Source organism: Hippocampus bargibanti, linkage group LG04 (genome assembly GCF_051943395.1).
Source record: "Hippocampus bargibanti isolate YZ-2025 linkage group LG04, ASM5194339v1, whole genome shotgun sequence".
Lineage (NCBI taxonomy): Eukaryota > Metazoa > Chordata > Actinopteri > Syngnathiformes > Syngnathidae > Hippocampus > Hippocampus bargibanti.
In genome coordinates this window covers 12,323,792-12,347,598 of record NC_142737.1, presented here as the reverse complement: position 1 = coordinate 12,347,598, position 23,807 = coordinate 12,323,792, and the positions used below count along the sequence as shown (strand labels likewise).

Sequence of the window (23,807 nt, the reverse complement as noted above, 5' to 3'; positions counted from 1 at the left end):
GAGGAGAGGAGGTCAACGGCGGAAGGATCTACACGCACTACACCCCGAATCTTGAGTTGACAGCCGTGAGAAAAAACACTTTCGTTGTTCACTCGTCTCACGTCTTACACTGTCTTGACTTGGGTTTTAATTTTTGGACTCCCCCGCACGCGCGTGTGTCTTCGACGGGCACACCGTGGTGCGCTTCATTGCGAAACTCGAGCGCTAACGTGGACTAGTTTGCTTGGCGGATGTGTGGCCGGTCTAACGACTGACTCTGGGGGGCTCTGAATGGGAGCAGCAGTCGCTGCGTGAGAGTGAGATCGAAGGTCTCCACTCACTCTCTTCGTCTCCCATCTATTCCACTTTTAAGGGGACGTTGGGAGCGAACACTTTTAAAGAGCTTCTCCAAATCATTTCTGGCTTCCCCCTACCCCCTTTTCCTTTCTTCGAGGAGCCTTTTTTTGGTGGAGAAACGGCTCGAAATGGCACAGATACTGCCCATACGATTCCAGGAACATCTGCAGGTAAGGGAAAAACGCTCCATAAAAACGAACCTCAACCTCAACTCATCTTTGGGGCATTTCTTCGCTCTTGCGCCGGTACATATGCGGCACATGTCGCATTTAATTGGGAATGTGAAAATAGAGCTGCGGGCTGTTGCTCAATATAGCCACAGGCCTGGATTAGCCAAAGGATGACTTGGGAGAAATTGAACACTGCGTATCGGCTTTTTTTCCACCTACCCTCTACGAAAAAAATAAATATAAAAAGTAACAACCATGTAAACAGCAGGGGTCAACGCCAATGCAGTCACTTGCAGTGTTTTGACACTTCGATTGTAGTGGAACCAGCTCAGCTGTTCTCCTTGTAACTGAGACTGAATGGTTCTAAATGGGCTTCCATGTTGTCATGCCCTGCAGCAGCATCCTTACTAGCTCTGGAACTTCAAAGCAGTACTGTGTTTGATTCACATTGTCATAAATGGTTCCTTTTAGATAAAATCTGGATGAAAAATGCTAATACGATTCTCCTAAAACGCGTTGTAGATAAATTGAATGACTAGCAGAATATTATTTTCAGCAAATGCTAAAAAAGTAAACATTTAGTCAAGACAGTGTAAGACGTGAGACGAGTGAACAACGAAAGTGTTTTTTCTCACGGCTGTCAACTCAAGATTCGGGGTGTAGTGCGTGTAGATCCTTCCGCCGTTGACCTCCTCTCCTCTTCAACCCAACCTTTGCAAGTTTGAAATCGTCATCTCCAACATTTTATCACACACAAAAACTGTTCATAAATTATTTGGCAGTTATGCTTTTCACTCGTACCATCTTGTTCTCCTATAGTACCCTGACTTTTGAGAATCACTTGGCTCATAGGACACCGACTGAAATACAAAGTGAATGTGTAACTGCCTCTTAGTACTGTAGTTTAGAATGAAAATCTTGCCTGCCTCAGCTGTTTTAAAAGCACTATATAAATATATATGTATTGCATTGTATTGTATTGTATATGGGATAGACTCCAGCGACCCTAATGAGGATAAAGCGGTCTGGAAAATGGATGGATGGATGTATATGTACAGTAGTTTGCTTAATTTCCTTCCATAATCCCCAAAACATGCTTCTCAGAATAGTTTATGACTCTCAATTAGGAATGTCTAACCATGTTCCTAATCAGGCCGCATTCAATAAAATCAAAGGATCCAAGAGCCACTTTTATGCTATGTTTTAATCATCAAGATCACTGAAATGAGTCAGTTGCCTATTGTTTAAATACTGCTATTTGAACAGATTTCTATCAGGCAAATGGCGTAAGGTTTTGCAAATGTTGGTGTGTTTGGAGAATCTGCAAACAAAAAGAAAATATCTTGGCCACTTGTCTCAAATATGGTCAGTTTTGACTCATCTTGCTAGTTCACTTTTTCCATGTCTATGGAATTGCGCTGATTCTTGTCTTGTTAGTATTGAGGTGTTTGTGCATTGCAACCTTTCTGAAGATGTTTCAACATCCAGTGTATGATGTACTCTTCTACCGTCCAATAAGTGAAGTCCTTAGTTTGACACTTTAAGGATCCAAAACACAAGTGAGAACTGTTGTGGTCTTTCACTAAGTGATAATTATGGTCAATATTAGTATGAATATATTTGCTGACCATAAAAATGAAGCCATGTAAAACATTTAGTATGGTATCAGGGCCGTTAACAAAGAGTCATTTTATACATATGAACCGATTGCATTTTGGGTCGTGCAGTATAACTGCACTTGCTCACCATTGGTTGAAGTTTGGTACTGAGGAGAGTTTGCATTCACAATTTGCAGTTATTGTTTTCCTGGAACATTTTGATGGAGTTTTCCCAGTGATTACAGCAACCGGTTGAGATTTTTTTTTTCTGGAGCTGCATGCAGAGTTACAGCAAGGAATTTTCAAGGTTGCTTCCTGGGATCATCTGAGTGGAATTACCTGAGGATGTTTTTATGATGGGCACATATGGCAATTAATTGTCCATTGCCATCTGTTGCTGTAGTCAAGAAAATAATGACAAACTCAGTCAAGGCCCATACTTTTTTTTGTTTTTGTCATATCAAAGGATCTTGTAAGACAAGATTTTTCCACAACCCAGCTCTTGTATTTTCATATCGGAACCTAGCCATCAGTATTAAACTATCATTTCCATATTGCCACAACAAAATACAAGAGTCAGAAAAGCGTTAGTGTTCTCCGCTTGGCAGACTCCTTGAAAAAAAAGTAACAGAATGGCCTTTGAAACAATCTGTGGGTTAGAAAGTGGAATAAATTGACAGTTATCCGCTTGTCTGTCGAGGAAGTATTTCTACCATAATGTCCCATAACAACCCCTCTTCTTGCTGTCGTGGTGCCAGAAAACTTTGTGACGTACCCCCTCCACCACCCCTGTTGTTATGGTAACAGCAGGCAGTGAAATGGCCTTTCACTAGAAAAAGCACAGAACCCCCACCGTTTCCTCTTTCCCCGCCTTCTTCTTCTGGCCGGCAGGCCCACTTTTGCCACCCAAAGATCCTTTCTCCACTAAAAAGGCTGACAGTGCTTGTAGGCTCCTCTATGTTCAATGATGCTTGGTGATGCAGGGCAATTGCAGGGTGTTTAGTTCAAATGACTTTCAACTTTGTGTACTCTTGGGCTGAAGATAGTAAGGCAACTGCAAAAATCCCGCTCTGGCACAGTCATACACTCCCGTGAACAAAGTTGTCTCCAGCAGACTGAAAAATGCTTGGAATTTCAAACCGGGAGACTTTGGGCCTCAAGTTGTTTAGCATTTTCTTCCAAGGCTTTTTTTATTTACTGGTCTTTCCCCTGTCTAGGTCAGAGTTCAGAGGTGTAATGTGGGTCCAGAACCACTCCACTGTCCGAGTTGATGTCTTTTCTACTAGACCGTCTTTAACTCATTCACTGCCATTGAATTTATTCGAGAATTGAAAAGCTTGACGTGGAGCGTCATTGGTGAATTTGTTCAGGTTTTGTTTGTTTTTTTTGTGGGAGGGAATAAAGCTCTGGTCAGACATCTGGCGATGTTTTCCCCTCCCAAGGGGAGCAGCTGCCCCCACTTGCACCTCAAATAACTCCAGAACCATATAACTTGGGAATTAACTCTTTTTTTCTGATGAAAGAAGAGACTCTAAGGCAGAGGTTCTTAATATTGTTGGAGGCACCGAACCCCACTAGTTTCATATGTTCATTCACCAAACCCTTCTTTCAATGACTGTGCCCATTAATTAGAGACGAGACAGGGGGTGGACCTCTGCGGCAGAGCATCCACAGAATCTCTGAGACCGACTCACCGAACCCCGAGGGTTCGATCGAACCCGGTTTAAGAGCCACTGGTCTAAGGTTTCTTACGCTGCATGGATTGTTTATCAAGTCCTGAAACTCAATATTCTGTGGGTCCTGCAATTAATATGTAATGACAGAAAACCTGGCGCTGGAGTGGGCACATTTTTGCACACCGTCTGAGAGCAAATGAGTTAACAATGAGGGATAGATGTGTTGTTTCAGTTTTAGAAGAACTGTCATCAGTAACGTATCATTCTGTCTCATCTGCTGAATTGTTTTTTAGAATACCAAGGGAAAAGCCATGGTGCAAGCCACTACCATTTGAAAAATTCTGATTTTCTTCCCCCCCAGATTAGAATGGGGCCTATTTTTTATGTGGATATAAATCAGATATGCATCTGCATAATGAACAGGCTACAGTATTTGCATCTGACCAATAAATCTTCAAAAGCCAAATCTGTGGCCCATGTGGATATGGTGAGACTGCTTGAGAGACTACCAGTACTGACAGTTGTCTGTGAATCTGTAAAGTTTTGATTGGCTAAATGCGCACGACCCCAAGGTCATTTAACTTACGCTGGAAGTATTCGTACAGTAGAGCGATGTCTTTAGGCAATGATAAATCAATGTGGCCGTTAAACTGTGGAAGGCCTTGCTAAAATGACAGCCAACTGAGGTTAATGTGGCTTTGCTGCTTGGCTGTGTAAAATGGGCGCTGGCTCCAAACCGCCCATGTTGATTTGAGTGAGACCCAAACCAACCTGGCACTCTTGTGGCTGCTAAAGTTGATCAGGGACGTCATGGTGGAACGTGCATGTCTGCTACAAACTAAATGTTGAACGCAAACACAAAGCTGGAGCATCTACTGACAAAAAGAGATTGTCTCACATTTCCTGACCCACGTAAATCCACTTCAATTCCAAGTCGCAACAATTCCACATACGCATTGGCGCTCTGTGCTGACGCCCTTTCTTCTCATTGTAGACTCCTCAAGCAATGGATCCATCCAAAGACTATCTTACAGCACCAACCTTTCCGCTGAACAAAGCGGGGCTGTGAAAATGCTGCCCACTACAGCCGCAAAAAAAGCACAATCACCCCAGAGCTGTCCAGCAATAACAGTCAAATGGCACCGACATTCCTCCCAATCAAAAACAGTGCTGGCATACTCATGCTGCCAAAAAGGTGCAACCGCTCAGCACAGTATTTGGCAGAAAGGTTATAACAAAAATTAAATATTTGCAACTTTTGCAATAAAAAAATGATGCCATTTTCAAATCTTTCTTAGTTGTGTACATTTCATCTTTTCATGCGTTCAAAAATTATGTGAGGCATCAGCAGCGCATCCGCCCAGTCTGTCCAATGACTCACCAGATACCGTCAATGTTGTGTCATCCCAAAGTTTTGCACCGTTTTGTTTTTTTGTGTAAATTTTTGCCTCAAGTACATGGGTCTGGCAAACGAAGCTGCAGAAACGGCAAGATCCAACATGTGTATGCATGTGTGAGGGTGTATCAGTCGACTAGATGCAGTTTGTGTGGCACTTGAGTCTGACTGCTTGAGCTGAGCTTTGAATTTTGGTCTCGAAGAATTAGATGTAGAGGGTGGCAAGGGAGTGTTTCTTGTGGTGAGTCACTCACTCCACCCTAAACCATTTGGTTCCCAAAGATCAGTTTTTACTAGAATTTAACACTCCAGCTTCCTTTCTTTCTCAGTAATCCCCTTCTAGCAAACCAGATCACTCTTAGCAGGACACCCTCATACTGTTCTTATCATCTGCTGTTCTTATAGCCTCCCTCCTCCACCCACAGATAGTTTTGGCACTGCAAGGGAGATGCACCATATGGCTGTAACCCTCCCTTCGGTCTTCTCCTTGGCTTTTCAAGGGGCCTCACGCTTGGACTCCCCCATGTTGCACAATGAAGCAGTTCTCTGTGATATTACGGGGGACTTGTGTATCGAACTTTGTTTGATTTGAACATTCACGGTGTGGAAGTTAGTTTGAAATAATGGGTGTGGGAATGCATGTCGGGGCTAAAATTTGAATTTGAAAATGTCCCCATTGTGGGACTATTAAAGGCTTTCTGATTCTGATTCGGAAATAAAAATGAAGCATCACTGGTGGTGAAATACAACAATACATTACTGTATTTTCTACTCTATATGGTGCACCACATTATAAGGCGCGTAGAATAGAAGTTAGGGTGGCCCGAGTCAAGTGATTAGCACACTGGCTTCACAGTACAGAGGTCGTGAGTTCAAGACCCGGTCCGGCCTCCCTGTGTGGAGTTTACATGTTCTCCCCATGCCCGCGTGGGTTTTCTCCGGTCCTCCGGTTTCCTCCCACATTCCAAAAACATACTGATTGAACACTCTAAATTGTCTCTAGGTGTGAATGTGAGCGTGACTGGTTGTTTGTCTTTGTGTGCCCTGCGATTGGCTGGCAACCAATTCAGGGTGTCCCCCGCCTGGTAGCACAATTGCAATAATGAAATGAAAGCAACCACAAGCGGGTGCTCTTGTGGTTTCACATTCCTCAAATTCGTAACCTATACAAACACTCCCCTACTTACGAACATTCAAGTTACGAACAACGGTACATATGAACATTTTTTTGTAGTAATGTATGTAGTATTCTTTCCAGTTGTAGATGGACATATCTTTATAGCGCATATATTTTATTAAATGTTTATTTTTCAATACTAAATACAGGTTACTTATACAAGCTTTGAACATATTTATATAAACCTTAAACATACTTTTATAAGCCTTAAACAAAAATTCCATACAAAATATAGCACTGAAGCAACATTACAAACAAATTCACCTTACGAACGACCGTTCGGAACGTATCTCTTTTGTAACTTGGGGCGCGTGTACATATAGAGAATCTGACAAATTGAGATTGACAGCCACTGTTACAGTCCCATGCAGTATGCAGTGCCCTTAGTGATCTTTTCTTGTGTTCTTGTCAGGGTTCATTCAATAACACCAATGTTCACCAAACGTTGCCATGTGCAAGGGATATTTCGAGTATGTGGATGACGATGAAATAGTACATACTCTGGTTGATGTTCTATTCTCACTTGGTGGCAAGGAAATTATAACTTGCGTCATGTAAACATGGAGGGGAAATAAATGATTTCTTTCTCAACCGGCCAGTTGGAAGACGGCACAGTCTTTGTCATGTGGATTCCTCTCTGCTTGCCTCAGACTGTATAATGTAGTCACTGGGTCATCAGATGGAGAATTTCCACAGTTACAATGTCTGCAAAAATACAGTCCATGGACGATGTGATTTTTAATGAATTAGATCAACCGATTGCATCAAACAAATCTATGGTAGGGAAAGCCCTCATGGACTTTGCGTAGTTCAACTCTTCATGAATATCAAAAGTCTCTGATTGCAATTTTTGCCTCAACATAATTCACACATAAATTAGCCATTTTGCATGGTTCTGTAAATACCCGGACAAATTTATAGCGGCCGTGAAAAGAGCTTTATTAGAGGCCAGACTCTTTATTGTACGCATGTTGTTCCGTGGATTCATGAAACGCAATACATCATTTCTGCACAACAAACAACTTTTGTAAGAAAATTTTTACGAAAGTAACAATGCCTCTGAAGTCGCGAGGGGTTTGAGAATGAAAAAGTTAGTTCAAAAAAGTGTTTTTGTTTTTAACTCATTCACTGCCAGATGTGTAAAAATATATCCACTCCAGTGCCAGATTTTTTTTGTCATTGTCACTTGAATTCCAGGACCCGTAGAATATTGAGTTTTAGGACTACATAAACATTCAATGCAGCGTAAGAAACGTTAGACTCTCTTCTTTCATCAGGAAAAGAGTTAATTTCTAAGTTGTATGGGTCTGGAGTTATCTGATCTTGAAATGGGGCGGCTGTACAAAATACAATACATACATATTGATTTATATAGCAGAACCTGTAACAAAGCACTAATATGGGAAAAAAGGCAAATGCTGCCCCCTTGTGGAAAGGAAAAAACCATTGCTAGAAGCCATGGCCAGCACTTTATTGGCACCCTAACAAAAGAAGAAAAAAAAACAAAACCCGAACAAATTCGGGAATGGCGCTCTATGTCATATTTTCAATTCTCGAATAAATTTGTGAATGGCAGTGAATGAGTTAATCAAAAAAAGTGTAAAATGAAAAAGTATGCTAATCGCAGAATATGCTAATTCATAGGTCATGGTGTTAAACAGCAAGTATCCGACGATGGACTATTTAACCAGTAATTTGGGCTTTTAAGATATTCACAAAACCATACTTAATGTGTTTTACCACATCTCTTAACTATATTCAGAATTTTATTTCTGAGTCATCGTTTGTTATTTTCAATCATGGAGTCGGGCTGGGCTGCATCGGGCAGTGCGAGATCACATTCATGGATGAATTTCTCCTTTAGTTGCAGAACCTGGGTGTGAACCCAGCCAACATTGGATTCAGCTATCTGACCATGGAGTCGGACAAGTTCATCTGCATCAGGGAAAAAGTAGGCGAGCAGAACCAGGTGGTCATTGTGGACATGTCCGACCCCACCAACCCAATCAGGCGACCCATCTCGGCTGACAGTGCCATCATGAACCCCACCAGCAAGGTCATCGCTTTGAAAGGTGTTTCACATTTACTATTTCCCATTAGATATAACATACTGAACAAAAAAAAGAAAACTTTGACTTGGCTTTGTACCAAAAACAATAAAGGGTTTTTTTTTTTGTTCAGATTTATGATGTCTGCATGTTACTCACAATATTTATTTAGCTTGAGTTTGACTACATCTGCGAGTATTGATGTGGGAATGTCGTAGTCATGCCATGACTCAATGTTTTCACGTCATTAATGTCAAACTGAATAAAGATTGATGCAGAGTGCACTCAGTTCTGTCTAAAATAGGTTGCGCAATTTGATTTGCGCCACATAGAACGCAAACACAAACACGACGGATGATTGGCCTGTTGTACTTGTTTCTCTTTGGGCATCACATATGTTTACTCTCTTTGATTTTGTTTGGGTCTGATCTGTCGTATCTGACTGACTTTTTGTTTTGCTTTTTCTCCCTTGGCTTTCCGTCATTTCGCAGACGGTGAGTTGCTCTCCGTCTGCCCGCCTACCTGACGCTCTGTTGTGATGATACAGTAGGCATGGCTGTCTCATAAAAGCTTCCAAAATACCTTTCTTGAGTTCACAGGGCTATTTTGGCTTCCAATCAATCAAAAGGCAGACAACTGCTTCGGAGCAGACAGACACACGCACACACACAGACTGTATATTGGCTCAGATTAACCTGCTAACACTAATCTTTTTTTTTTGAGAAGCTGACTTGTGGTAGCATGACCTGGTATGTTCTCCGAGAGTGAAAGTGTGATATGCATTGTTGCTTGTATTACGCATCCAAAACATTTGGCACAGTGCCACTAAAATTCCCTGATGCACTAAAATCGCCATGACCTCACATGTGAGGTCGAACTTTGTCATTTAAAATAGGATTCTTTACATTTAACACATCACAGTTGTTCCTAATTGTAAAGCCAGTTGTTCCTAATTGTAAAGCCTCCAAAGCTAAGTCATTCACCTTTAAACTTGTATTAATAGTCACTCAAAGCATGAATTCAATTTATTCTTGAGCAGGAATGAACCTTTGATTCCCCGTTTCCTTGATTATTACATATCAGTGCTTCTCAAAATGGAGTCCTGGCTCTACCTCGGATAACTTAAGTCCTATACCGACGCTCCCCAACTCACGAATGAAATACGTTCCGAATAGTCGTTCGTAAGTTGAATTTTTCCTAAGTTGCTTCAGTGCTCTATTTTGTATGGAATGTATGTTTAAGGCTTATTTATATTAGTAGTAAAGTCTCGTTATATCAATATTCTTGGGAGTCAGAAAAATGTTGATATAACCGTGCTATCAATTGTTCGGATATCACAATTCGTTTCCCCATGGTTTAAATCGGTGTCACGCAACTGTATACGGTATAAGAAGACTACAGTATTGTGACGTTCTCATCCTCTTTGATCCAGGTCTGAAGTCCATCCAGATCCACATGCCGTCTTTATTATGGTAGAAAATGGTGTCTGCTAGACACGGAAGCTGATACAGATTGCCACTGATACAGATTTCGATAATGGTGGTACTGTATAGAAACCCCTAAGCAATCGATTCACCTTAAACTGCTTTTGTATCGATATAAACATAGCAAAATGGCCGGTGCGAGATGAAAAAGAACACCGTCGTAACCGGATTATCATAATAACCATGTATCGTACTAAACGGAACTAATTATACATAAAAAGACTAGAAATTTGCAGGGAAATGAAAATAGTATCGTAATAAGCAGTATTATCAATATAACCGATATCGATATAACGAGACTTTACTGTATGTTTAAGGCTTGTATAAGTAATCTGTATTGGTTTGCACTGAAAAATAAACATTTAATAAAATATATGCCCTATAAAATACTGTATGTACATGTACAACTAGAGAGAATACTACATACGTTACTGCAAAAATGTTCATATGTACCGTTGTTCGTAACTCCAATGTTCATGAGTAGCCTGTACTTTTTTTGACGAGCAGGTTAGAGACAATTTGGCATTCCGTTTTGCCTTATTTGGTTCTAGACCCTGTTAATGAACAATAAATGCAATGCATAATTCACTGATTTTCTTTTGTTTATAAAACTGTTTATGAGATGTTTATTTTTCTGTACAAACGAATACAGGTTATTTATACAAAGCTTAAACATATTTATATAAACATACTTATATAAGCCTTAAACATACATTCCATACAAAATATAGCACTGAATCAACTTACGAACAAATTCAACTTAGGAACGACCATTCGGAATTTATGTCGTTCATAAGTTGGGGAGCGTCTGTAATTGTGCAGAGGAGCTTAAGTCCTGTACATATCTAAGATGACTTCTACTGCAAAAGAGAGACTAGACCCTGGACTGTTCGCGAGTGAAAGAGCCCATCGAGAGACAGACAACCATTTAGGCAAACCCACTGCTTGCACGGAAGTCAGGCAAATGAACTTCTAAACCATCGGTGACGCAATTCGTTGCAGGGAGCTCTTTATTGCCCACAGTAGAGTAAATTTGTCTTTGACTCACCAGAGCAACAACAGTAGACAATAGAAGTAGCGAAGGTCACATAGTAAAAAAAGAATGTCCTCAACAATAAGACAGTGAGGAACACATAATTAATGCACACTAAAGGACAGAAGAGTTACATTTTTAGATACATGGATCAAAGTCAGAAACCTTTATATTATTGTCTTCTTTAGTGGTTTTTGTAGTGACCTTCAACACGCGTTACATAATTTGCAAAAACAATGTAACATTAATCAGAACGCTAAATCTTTTTTTTTCCTTTGGCAACTTTCAAACTCTTCCCCAAGTGAAATAAAAACTAAATCACACATTTTCAAAAATTAAAATACATAACCCTATTATTTCAAACATGTTAAATTCCCAATTATTATTTTTTGACTGCTGCTTTGGTATTGACATCCTTTGCTGTCTCTCTCCTCAGCCGCAAAGATGCTCCAGATCTTTAACATTGAGATGAAAAGCAAGATGAAGGCTCACTCAATGACAGAGGAGGTCATGTTCTGGAAGTGGATATCGGTAAATACGGTTGCCTTGGTGACGGACAAAGCTGTCTATCACTGGAGCATGGAGGGAGATTCCCAACCGAACAAAGTATTTGATCGACATGCCAGTCTGGCAGGATGTCAGATTATCAACTACAGAACTGACGAACAACAGAAGTGGCTACTGCTGATCGGGATTTCCGCACAGGTACCATCTTTATTCATGAAAATGTCCCAGCTATTTAGAAAAGGCTATTTCAACACAAACAAGCAATTGCTTGTGGGCAAATATATTTTTATTCTCTGCAAAAAGGACTGTGGCTTCAGTTTACTGAGTCATCGTGAACAATTTACAAAATCTAATATTTGTTTCCCCCGAAACCCTGTCAATATTTCAATAGTAATTGTTTATTCTTTTCAACACAAGCAATAGATTAAACAACATCAGATTTATTATACCTTGTACAGAAGTTTTAATCAAATAGGTAAGGCTTACCATAAAATAAAAACGAATGACCCATGGATAATATGGAAAACAGTTTATTGGATTGGATTACCCTTTGTTAATTTCACAGTGGGGAAATGTACATTTCACAGCAGCAAAGTGATGAAAGTAAGAGGAAAAGAAAGGAATAAGTAGAAAAACAAAATGGAGAAGCTGCTGTAAAGGCAGCCACTCTCGCGGTGCCATCTTGAAGTCAAAAGATCAAAAAAAAAAGTAATATGACAACACAAAGACACAGTCATTCAATCTTAAGCACTTTCTGCACCCTCTTTGTTGTATGAAGCAGTTCTAGATGAAAGACGAGAGAATAAAAGTGTCCTTTTCACCAGTGGATCAGAGATGTCATGGTCAAATGTGCATGTTTGCTACAAGCTAAATGTTGAAAGCGAACACGAAGTTAGCATCCATTGACGAAAAGAAATTGTCTCACATCTCCTGTCCCACCTAAATCCGCTTCAATTCCAAGTCGCGACATTTCCACATATGCATCCCCTTTCTTCTCATCGTGAGCTCCTCAATGCTTCCCACTAAAGGCACCAAAAAGCACAATTGCCTGAGAGCTGTCCAGCTATGGCAGTCAAATGGCTGTGACATTCCTCCCAAATCAAAAACAGTGCTGGCAAATTTGTGCTGCCAAAAAGGGCAAGCGCTCAACCAAGTCTCCTCCTTGATGAATGTCGTGCCCAAAAATGCTGAAAAACAGTCTGTATCCGTTCCACACGACGCACAACTCAAAGTGACAAAACAAAACACACGAACAATAAAAAAGACACCCTCTTAGACTTCAATCTACTTCAATTTGAGATCTTTTTGTACGTATTAAACAATGTGAGTGTATTTACACGAGAACAGTCCTTTGCTTCCATCTGTTTGGTCAATGTTTTTTTTCTGCATGTTGTTGCAGCAAAACCGCGTCGTTGGGGCGATGCAGCTGTATTCCGTGGAGAGAAAAGTCTCCCAGCCAATAGAAGGTCACGCTGCTGCGTTCGGAGATTTCAAAGTGGAAGGCAACGCCAATCCATCCACCCTCTTCTGCTTTGCTGTGCGTTCACCGGCGGGTGGGAAGGTACGAACCATTGAAGATTTCGCAAAATAAAAAAAATGACTTGAATGTACGAGCAAGCACATGTTCATTAAACAAGTTGTTTGCGCAATTGTGGTCTGATTTCAACGTATCGAAAATTCATCCAGCTGCACATCATTGAAGTGGGTCAACCAGCTGCAGGAAACCAGCCATTTGCAAAGAAAGCAGTGGATGTGTTTTTCCCCCCAGAGGCCCAGACAGACTTTCCTGTAGCTATGCAGGTATATCAAGGACCCCTGCATTTCCAAGGGCATGCTTAGTTGTGGCCTAACGGTGTTGGGTGCTTGACTTTTTTTTCCCTCCCGCAGATTGGAAGTAAACACGGCGTCATCTATTTAATCACCAAATACGGTTACATTCACCTGTACGACCTGGAGTCAGGAGTGTGCATCTACATGAACAGAATCAGCGCTGAGACCATCTTTGTTACATCGCGACATGAAGCCAGCTCGGGAATCATCGGAGTCAACAAGAAGGGACAGGTGATGGGACGAAACATGCTAATATTCACATAACACATTTGGTCACCCCGCTAATGTCTCTTGTGTGTCCTTTACTTCTTTTTTTTAGGTATTGTCAGTATGTGTTGAAGAAGAGAACATTGTCAACTATGCGACAAATGTCCTCCAAAATCCAGACCTGGCATTAAGGATGGCTGTCAGGTCCAATCTAGCCGGTGCTGAGGAGCTTTTTGCCAGGAAATTCAACACACTGTTTGCCCAGGGAAGTTATTCAGATGCGGCAAAGGTTGCAGCGTCAGCACCCAAGGTGCGTCTAAATCAGGAGTACAAATCTTAAAAGACCACAAAGAATTTTTCTAAGTCATCAAAAGTTCGTTTGTTGTGGGCGGTTTAGTCACATGCAATTATATTGCAATGTTCAAAACAAAATTATCTTTCATTCAGAAGATTGGCAAAAATTTTAACTACTGTAATTTCCGGACTATAAACCGCGACTTGTCACGAGCTTTCAACCCTGCGTGTTATGCAACGGTGTGGCTAATTTATGCATTTTTTCTAACGGTCACCAGTGGCGCTCGAGCACTAAAGTTAAGAGTGAGACAGGGCGAATATATGTGCCAAGGAAGACGCAAGTTTAACGTAATTCCGCGTGTGCATCATGCATTTAAAGTAACCTTCCGAGTTGAATGGGAGGCTTCGATGACCAGCGGCGAGAAATCGTTTACCAAAACTAGCCGTATGCGAAGAGCAACTTTTGCACAAATCTGCCAGTGGATCCTGACAGGGTTGAGCAGTGTGAAAAAAATCAACCATCACCAACGGGTTTCGAAAAGCCAGTCTGCTATGTGACAGACAGGACAGCACAAGCTCGGGAGTGACTTTACATCAGGATGAAAGTGACACTTAATGCGACAATGAAAGAGAGAATGAGTGAGTGAGACAATGAAAGAGAGTTGCGAGGAATAGCTGATGCTATTCCAATGCGACACAAGATGAGGACAGCTTTCAGCGACTTGCTATGTTTTTTGTAACCAGCCCTCTTAGTGAGTGCTAAGGTGTTTCTTCCGTGTCTCAGATACTTGGTATCTTTTTGTACCCAGACCTGTTAGCGAGTTCTAATGTGTTGCTGCTGTGTTACTGCCGTGTCTCAGTGACTTTTACTGGCATGTTTTTTTAACAAGCCCTGTTCGGGCTGTGTTACTACTGTAATCCTTGTTGTGTTGCTGCTGCGGAAGAGGCGCTCTCTTGAAAGACAAGTTAAGGTATACTATTAAAACTTTGAAAACATTTTCTGTATACCATATTGCTTTATAAACATGCGGCTTATAGACAGGTGCAATTTATGTATGTACAAAATGGTTCTTCCCTTAAAAATGTACTGGGTGAGGCTCATAATCAGGTGCGCTCTTTAGTCCGGAAATTACAGTAAAGTAAAATGTCATCTAAATTTTGACCAAAAATGAAAACAAAGACTCAATAGCTGTTGGGAAACACTCCAAACATTTCATCAGGTTTAAATTCAATTTTTACAGTGACATTATCCTTTTTCTACGCTCCTTTCAATTTCCCCACAATCCCCAATTTTTCAACGCCTGACTCAGGGTGTCCTGCGGACTGCCGAAACCATTCGTAAGTTTCAGAGTGTCCCTGCCCAACCAGGTCAGGCATCTCCGCTATTGCAGTACTTTGGTATTCTGTTGGACCAGGGTCAGCTCAACAAATTTGAATCCCTGGAGCTGTGCAGGCCTGTCCTGCAGCAGGGTCGCAAGCAACTTTTGGAGAAATGGCTGAAAGAGGACAAGGTGAGAATTCACCTTGTGTTCATCCTGTGAAAATCTCTTGTCGCGTCTTCTTTTCTGCAGCTTCTCAGACGATGCATGGTTGTTTGTAGCGGGCTGACTAAAAAAGAAAAAAAATCGTGTGTGTTCTAGCTGGAGTGCTCAGAGGAGCTGGGGGATCTGGTGAAAGCTTCTGACCCGACCCTCGCTCTTAGTGTATACCTCAGAGCTAACGTCCCCAACAAAGTCATTCAGTGCTTTGCGGAGACGGGACAGTTCCCGAAGATCGTCCTTTATGCCAAAAAAGTAACTATCAGCTTCCTATACTGTCCAATTTTCAGTGAAACTCAGTACCAGGAAGCAGATCTGCATTTGAATAGTAAAATCAACCTCAACTTGCTCCATTTCCACAGGTTGGCTACACCCCCGATTGGGTGTTTTTGCTGAGGAATGTGATGCGTGTCAATCCAGACCAGGGACTGCAATTTGCGCAGATGCTGGTACAGGATGAAGAGCCGCTCGCCAACATCAACCAGGTAATAAATACATCCTCTCATCACCCATACAAATACTACCCTTATTTTTTTTTTTATAAACACATCAGCACAGTTGCGCATACACATGCATGCAAACACATGGAGCCAGTGAGGAAGCTGCACTTTATGTCATTCCAGATGTGTCAGCAATGCCAGGAATTCACTGACTCAGAAACCCTTTTCAAGTCACGCCACCACTCTGCTCCGTTTCAGATTCCTCCACCTAATTATTTCTTGTGGCTCTCTGAAAATGTTTCCATCCATTTGATTTAAGCCGTGATTTAGAAGTGTGTCTTAATTAAATATACAAATTTGAGTCATTGCAACTGCAGTGTCGATGGAGGGAATGCACGAACTGTCATTTGCGGACATTTGATTAATGATTTGTTAAATACAACCTGTGAGGGACAAGTTTGTTTGTCGGAAAAATATTGGATTTGATTCGCCTTTATTAGTCTCGTAGTGGAGAAATGTACATTTCACAGCAGTAAAGTGACGAAAGTAAGAGGAAAGGAAATGAAGAAGTAGAGTTTTTGAAGTCAAAACAACAACAAAAAAACTAAATAAATAATGTGACCTAACACAAAAAAACAAAGACAGTCATTCAATCTTAAGCACTTTGTGCACCATCTTTGTTGTATGAAGCAGTTCTAGATGAAATAGGAGAGGATCAAAGCATCCCAAGCCGTGACAGTTCCACATACGCATCGATTCTCCTTTCTTCTCATTGCGGGCTCCTGAAGTCATGCATCCAACCAGCCGCAGACTGTGCAACAGCACCAACCTTTAATTCACATCCCTGTGATTTAATACAGTGATAACTTAGCTTACGAACTTAATTGGTTCCTAGAAAGTGTGTGTAAGGCAAAAAGTTTGTCTGCCTTACATTTATTTCCCAAAAGAAACCATTAAAAATGAGAATAATCAGTTTCCAGGTCCACATAAAACATAATTTTGTACTAACTAAGCCTTAGCACTACACACACAAAAAAAAATATAAATATATATATATATATATATATATATATATATATATATATATATATATATATATATATATATATATATATATATATATATATATATATATACACAGTAATCATTGCAGCTAAGATAAGTGGACACATGGATCAATACATGAGCAAAGCACAGAAATGCATTAGTAGAGATACTAGAGGTGCCAAACATCAGCTGCTGGTTGACAGAACAGTCGCTCAAGACTGCAGGTCCCGACATACCAACCTGTGCACAGCCTGGATTGATTACAAGAAAGCATATGACTCGATGCCACACACATGGATCAATGAATGCTTGGAGTTGTATAAGGTCAACAGGACCCTGAGAGCCTTCGTTGCAAACTCGATGAGGATGTGGAAAACCACACTTGAAGCCAATGGCAAGCCACTAACGCAAGTGTCCATCAAATGTGGCATATACCAAGGTGATGCACTCTCCCCACTGCTGTTCTGCATAGGACTGAACCCCCTCAGCCAGATAATCGCCAAGACAGGCTATGGATACCGCCTCAGAAATGGAGCTACGATCAGTCACCTCCTCTACATGGATGACATCAAGCTGTATGCTAAGAGCGAAAGGGACATAGACTCCCTGATCCACACAACCAGGATCTACAGCAGTGATATCGGAATGTCATTCGGGCTGGAGAAATGTAGTCGGATGGTGACTAAGAGGGGCAAGGTAGTTCACACTGAAGGGGTCTCACTCCCTGAAGGAACAATAGCAGACATTGAAAACAGCTACAAGTACCTCGGTATACCACAGGCCAATGGCAACCTCGAATTAGCAACAAGGAAAGCGGCTACGACCAAATACCTCCAGCGGGTGAGGCAAGTCCTCAGAAGCCAGCTCAATGGCAAGAACAAGACCCGGGCAATAAACAGCTATGCCCTGCCAGTGATCAGATACCCTGCAGGAATAATAAGGTGGCCAAAGGAAGAGATTCAGACCACGGATGTTAAGACCCGAAAACTCCTCACCATGCACGGAGGGTTCCATCCCAAGTCCAGCACCCTGAGACTGTACACAAGCCGTAAGGAAGGAGGCCGGGGACTAGTGAGTGTGAGAGCCACTGTCCAGGATGAAACATCCAAGCTCCATGAATACATCAAAGAGAAGGCTACAACGGATGATGTACTCAGAGAATGTCTCAGTCAATGGGGAACAGAGGATGAGGTGCTGGAAGAGGGACAATCATGGGAGGAAAAGCCCCTACACGGGATGTACCACCGAACCATAGCAGAAGTGGCTGATCTCAAGAAGTCCTATCAGTGGCTAGAGAGGGCTGGCCTAAAGGACAGCACAGAGGCACTCATCCTGGCTGCCCAAGAGCAGGCCCTGAACACCAGAGCCATAGAGGCAGGCATATACCACACCAGACAAGACCCAAGGTGTAGGTTGTGCAAAGAGGCACCTGAGACAATCCAACACGTAACTGCAGGGTGTAAGATGCTGGCAGGGAAAGCCTACATGGAGCGCCATAACCAGGTGGCTGGCGGAGTATGGACTGGAAACCCCAAGGTCAAAATGGGAAACACCTCCCAAGGTGGTGGAGAATGACCGAGCAAAGATCCTGTGGGACTTCCAGATACAGACCGACAAGATGGTAATGGCCAACCAACCAGATATCGTGGTCATAGATAAAGGGGAAAGGAAAGCCGTTGTCGTGGATGTAGCGGTCCCGAGTGATGGGAACATCAGAAAGAAGGAACATGAGAAAATCGAGAAATACCAAGGGCTCAGAGAGGAGCTGGAGAGAGCCTGGAAGGTAAAGGTGACAGTCGTGCCTGTGGTGGTCGGAGCACTCGGGGCAGTGACCCCCAAACTCGACGAGTGGTTGCAACAGATCCCGGGAACAACATCGGATATCTCGGTCCAGAAAAGCGCAGTGCTGGGAACAGCACGGATACTGCGCAGAACCCTCAAGCTTCCTGGCCTCTGGTAGAGGACCCGAGCTGAAATGGGGACAGACACCACCCATGGTGGGTGAGACAAGGATTTTTTTTTTTTTTTTTTTTTTTTTTACAGTAAAGTCTCGTTATATCGATATCGGATATATCGATAGTCCCGGTTATATCGATACTATTTCTATGCACGCGCGGAGAAAATTACATGCAAACAGGGTCGGATATATCGATAGTCCCGGTTATATCGATATTTTTTCGGACTCCCTTGAATATCGATATAACGAGACTTTACTGTATATATATTTTTTTTTTACACATTTACATATTTACATATTTTATGTATAATAAATGTGCTATTGTATTGTAATTAAATAAATTAACTGTACTATAGTCGACTTAGCGTACTGGTACTGGGACGCTAAGTCACACAAACGCACACCTCGTTCGTGTTTTTCGATGATCTCCTTCTTCTGCTCGACCGTAATTTTCTTTTGTGTCCTCTTCGGCTTAACACTCGCCTATAGTGGGGTCTTTTTCGGGACCAAAAAAGCAAGAGTACTCCACTCGATAACAAACCACGTCTGCACTGAGTGCACTAAAAGAAAGTGGGTGTGGAAAACTAGTCCGCCAGACATTGTGGCGCTCCATGTCTTTCCCGAAGACTACTTCGTATGCCAAGATTATATATTAAGTTCGTAAGCTAAAGCGTTCGTCAGCCGTCCTTTTGAAGGCAATTTGTTTAAATGCAACCCATTTCCGAACCTGTCACTCTTTCAACTACAAAGTATGATGATGCTGTCCAGCAAAATGTTTGGACATCCTGTTACTTCCTTTGGGGTGTATGTGTTTGCAAACTTAGGTTAGTTTTCACATATATTTTGGCTAGACCTGACTGTTGGCTCTCTTAGCCATTTTTTTCCCTTAACGATTTGCGGACAGGTATGAATGTTTATGGATGCTACAGCTTTGTGTTTACTGTCAAAACTTAGCTTGTAGCAGACATGCACATTCCACCATGACGCCTCTGATCCACTGGTGAAAAGGAGGATTTCATTCTCTCCTTTCATCTTGAACTGCTTCATGTAATGAAGTGTTTATCTTGTACTCAAAACATCAGAGTGGGGAAAGTCGTTCAGATTGCACAACTGTCCTTGTTCTTATGATCTTGTTGTGTTTATTATTTTGCTTTGTGTTGACTATTATGTGAAGCGCTTTGTTGTTGCTGCAGCTGCAGTTGTTGTGAAAGCGCTATACACAGTAAATTAGGATTTATTGTATTGTATTGTATTGTATTGTACGGCTGCGGTATTGATGCTCAGGCACTTTTGCTGAAAGCTTTCGGGCAAATTGCAACATGATTATCTGAAAATGTGACGGCATCAGTCCGGTAATATAGTTTTTTAACACAGCATCTGTGGTAACTGGATAACTAACATCAATGCTTTGTAATTGTAGATTGTGGATGTGTTCATGGAAGGCAACCTGATCCAGCAATGTACCTCCTTCCTCTTGGATGCTTTGAAGAACAACCGCCCAACTGAGGGACACTTGCAGACACGTCTGCTCGAGATGAACCTCGTCCATGCACCACAGGTCAACGTTGACACACACAAAAAAAAAAAAAAAAAAAAACTTGACACTTTGAGGTTTCCTCATTTGTTTGACCACGTGTGTGACATATTGTTGTTTAGGTAGCAGATGCAATCCTGGGAAACCAAATGTTCACACACTATGACCGTGCCCATGTTGCTCAGCTGTGCGAGAAGGCGGGCCTTCTCCAGAGAGCTCTCGAGCACTATACTGACCTTTATGATATCAAGCGAGCTGTGGTGCACACGCATCTTCTCAACCCTGAGGTACTCCTAAAAATGAAAAAAATATCATATTTTTACATCCATCCATCCATTTTCTAATACGTTTATCTTCATGAGGGTCACAGGCGTGGTGGAGCTGATCTCAACTGGCAGTAGGCCGCTGGGGTATTATAGCCTGAACTTGCCAGCCAATCTTAGGGAGCTCACATAGACAAACACAATTTGGAACAAATTTCGAGTGTCCCATTAACTCATTCACTGCCACACATTTTCAAAAATGTGTCCACTCCAGTGCCAGGGTTTTTGTCATTGTCACTCAAATTCCAGGATCTACTTAAACACTCAATTCAGGGTAAGAAACCTTATATTTTCTTCTTTAATCAGAAAAGGAGTTAATTCCTAACGTATATGGGTATGGAGTTATATGAGCTTGAAATAAGGGTGGTTGTCCAAAATACAATGCAATACATACATATTGGTTTATATAGTGCTTTAACAACAGCTGAAGATGGAATAAAGTGGTAACATGGAAAAAAGGGAAATGATGCCCCCCTGTTGAAGGCACCCAAATGGCACTCTATGTCATATTTTCAATTTTCGAAAAAAAAATGTGAATGGCAGTGAATGAGTTAACCTGCCATTCATGTTTGCGGAATGTCGGGGAGGGGGCGACCAGAGGACCCGGAGAAAACTCACACAACCATGCGAAAAACATGCAAACTCCACACAGGATGTCTGGAACTGTAATAGGCGGACGTGCTAACCAGTCAGGCACCCTCAATCTTTTTACATGATGTGTGATGATGTGTGAAACTGACTCTTTACCAGCTGTTTAACCTTTGTGTGCCTTTTTTCCCACGACAGTGGCTCCTGAACTTCTTTGGCTCTTTGTCGGTTGATGACTCGTTGGAGTGTCTAAGAGCCATGCTGTCGGCTAACATCAGACAGAACCTGCAACTCTGTGTGCAGGTAGCTTCCAAGTACCATGAGCAACTCGGGACTCAGGCCCTTGTGGAGCTCTTTGAGTCTTTCAAGAGTTACGAGGGTAAGTGTCGCACTGTACATGCGTGCACGCGCCTATTGACTTCACTAGCCAGAGCCACCAAGGTCATTACTCCCCTCTTTCCTTTCTATTGAAGGTTTGTTTTACTTCCTCGGCTCAATTGTGAATTTCAGCCAAGAGCCTGATGTGCACTTTAAGTACATCCAGGCAGCCTGCAAGACTGGACAGATCAAAGAAGTCGAACGGATCTGCAGAGAGAGCAACTGTTATGACCCGGAGAGGGTTAAGAACTTTCTCAAGGTTAAAAAAGTTCTCCCGTTACTCTATTCTTTTATCGCTCAGTAAGAAATAATGTTTCAAATAATGGAGTAACTTCAATTTTTTCCTTGCTAGGAAGCCAAGTTGACAGACCAGCTTCCTCTCATTATTGTTTGCGACCGCTTTGATTTTGTTCATGACCTGGTACTCTACCTCTACCGCAACAGTCTCCAGAAATACATTGAAATCTATGTACAGAAAGTAAGTCACCTTTGTTTCCAGACAATATGTTGCTGTTCGATGTTGTCCATCCTTCTCACTCTACTCAGTGTTTGTGACACAGAATCAGAAAGCCACACAATGGGGAAATTTGCAACAATTTGAAAGCGGGTGCAAAGGGGAGGGAGATAAAAACAAAGTATTCTAAGCATAATAGAATGTATAACTGAACTGAAAAATGTATAACTGCGCAAAAATGTTTCAGAAAAGAACTGTAGCTAGTCGAAGTATAAAAATACAGTATAAAAAGCATATTTGATATATTATGTAACTGTATTGAATCAACATAAGGTAGCTGTGCGATTTACAATGCAAGAGTCCAGTGTTTTTTCCCGTCCATCAGACACGAGAAAAAGTATTGGAGACTGAACAATGTGTAACATTGTAGTTATCGACGAATTAGAGTTTATAGTGTAATATTTGAGACATTATGATACTTTTTATATCTATAACAGGGTTTCTGTGATTTGTTTGCTTTTTTTTAGGTTAACCCCAGTCGATTACCAGTGGTGATAGGGGGCCTGTTGGATGTTGACTGTGCTGAGGATGTCATTAAGAACTTGATCATCGCGGTCAGAGGGCAATTTTCCACTGATGAGCTAGTGGATGAGGTGGAGAAAAGAAACAGGTAAGAAAAAAAAAGCAGCCAATGTCGATCGTGTTTTTTCTTACTTGAGCTTTGAAGTTTACATGTCAAAACGTAACTGCCTTCAACTCCCCAACGAATGAGAGACAGAAATCAAAACATCTCCACATCGTACAATTTACAGTATTTTCCAGTGTATAAGGCGCACCCAAAAGCCTTGATTTTCTTCAAAAGACGACCCAACGCCTTATACGCAGGTGCACCTTAGATGTGAAGTAGTATTGAGCCAAAACAGGTCCACTGTTGGAAGCCGCCGACTCCATTTCCCCCCGGTAGACAGTGTGCGTAACCCCAGTCTCTACTATATTGTCTTATAATGTGGTGTGCCTTATATTTGGAAAACTTTTATAGATTTATATATTATATTTGGAAAATTATTTTTCATTCATTGGAGGTGCGCCTGATAATCCGGTGCGCCTTATATATGAAAACAAAGTTTGAAAATACACCATTCATTGGGGGTGCCCTTTCCTACACAATGCGCTTTATACACTGGAATTATTTTTATTTTTTTGTAGGGCCAAGTTCTGATTGTAGAAGTTCTTTTTTGTGGCCAGTAAGTAAACATTTTGAGATGTCAGAAACTATCCGGGACTAGTATCTCAGTTGTCAAAATTCACATTGCAGTTTATATCACGGTTTTGTTGTCAGGGTTTTGGGTTTGGTTTGTTAAATGATGGGCAAAGCTGTAATTTGGATTTGGCAAATCGTACATTTTTTGGTGACACGGTGCGCCTAATACACAGGAAAATATGGTACTCCTGAAAAAAAAATCCCATCTTCACTCTTTTTTCTTCTCCTCCTTAGTTTAAAACTCCTGTTACCATGGTTGGAGTCACGGACACACGAAGGTTGCGAGGAGCCAGCCACCCATAACGCTCTGGCCAAGATTTACATTGACAGCAACAACACACCCGAACGTTTCTTGAAAGAGAATCCCTTCTATGACAGCGCCGTGGTGGGACGCTACTGCGAGAAGAGGGACCCTCACCTTGCCTGCGTAGCTTATGAAAGAGGACAGTGCGACTTGGACCTCATTAAGGTGAGAACCTCGAATTTCTAGTGCAGCCCAGTTACATGTGGTGGATTAAAATATGAAGAATA

The 23,807-nt window shown here is 41.7% G+C and overlaps 1 protein-coding gene across 2 annotated transcripts in view; it reads left to right on the top strand.

The window, feature by feature from the left end:
* The first annotated feature begins 257 nt into the window (after positions 1–257).
* cltcl1 (clathrin heavy chain like 1) overlaps positions 258–23,807 on the top strand; it is a 36,440-nt gene continuing 12,890 nt past the window's right edge. The window contains exons 1-17 of one of the 2 annotated variants that reach the window (XM_088994076.1): positions 258–506; positions 8,218–8,425; positions 11,355–11,623; positions 12,825–12,986; positions 13,112–13,225; positions 13,313–13,486; positions 13,575–13,772; positions 15,067–15,267; positions 15,397–15,549; positions 15,657–15,779; positions 20,159–20,296; positions 20,395–20,559; positions 21,382–21,562; positions 21,657–21,820; positions 21,914–22,039; positions 22,543–22,685; positions 23,511–23,745. In XM_088994076.1, the coding sequence (XP_088850202.1) occupies positions 465–506; positions 8,218–8,425; positions 11,355–11,623; positions 12,825–12,986; positions 13,112–13,225; positions 13,313–13,486; positions 13,575–13,772; positions 15,067–15,267; positions 15,397–15,549; positions 15,657–15,779; positions 20,159–20,296; positions 20,395–20,559; positions 21,382–21,562; positions 21,657–21,820; positions 21,914–22,039; positions 22,543–22,685; positions 23,511–23,745 (2,796 nt within the window). In that variant the 5' untranslated portion in view covers positions 258–464. The remainder of the gene's footprint in view (positions 507–8,217; positions 8,426–11,354; positions 11,624–12,824; positions 12,987–13,111; positions 13,226–13,312; positions 13,487–13,574; positions 13,773–15,066; positions 15,268–15,396; positions 15,550–15,656; positions 15,780–20,158; positions 20,297–20,394; positions 20,560–21,381; positions 21,563–21,656; positions 21,821–21,913; positions 22,040–22,542; positions 22,686–23,510; positions 23,746–23,807) is intronic. The other variant, XM_088994074.1, reaches the window with a different exon arrangement.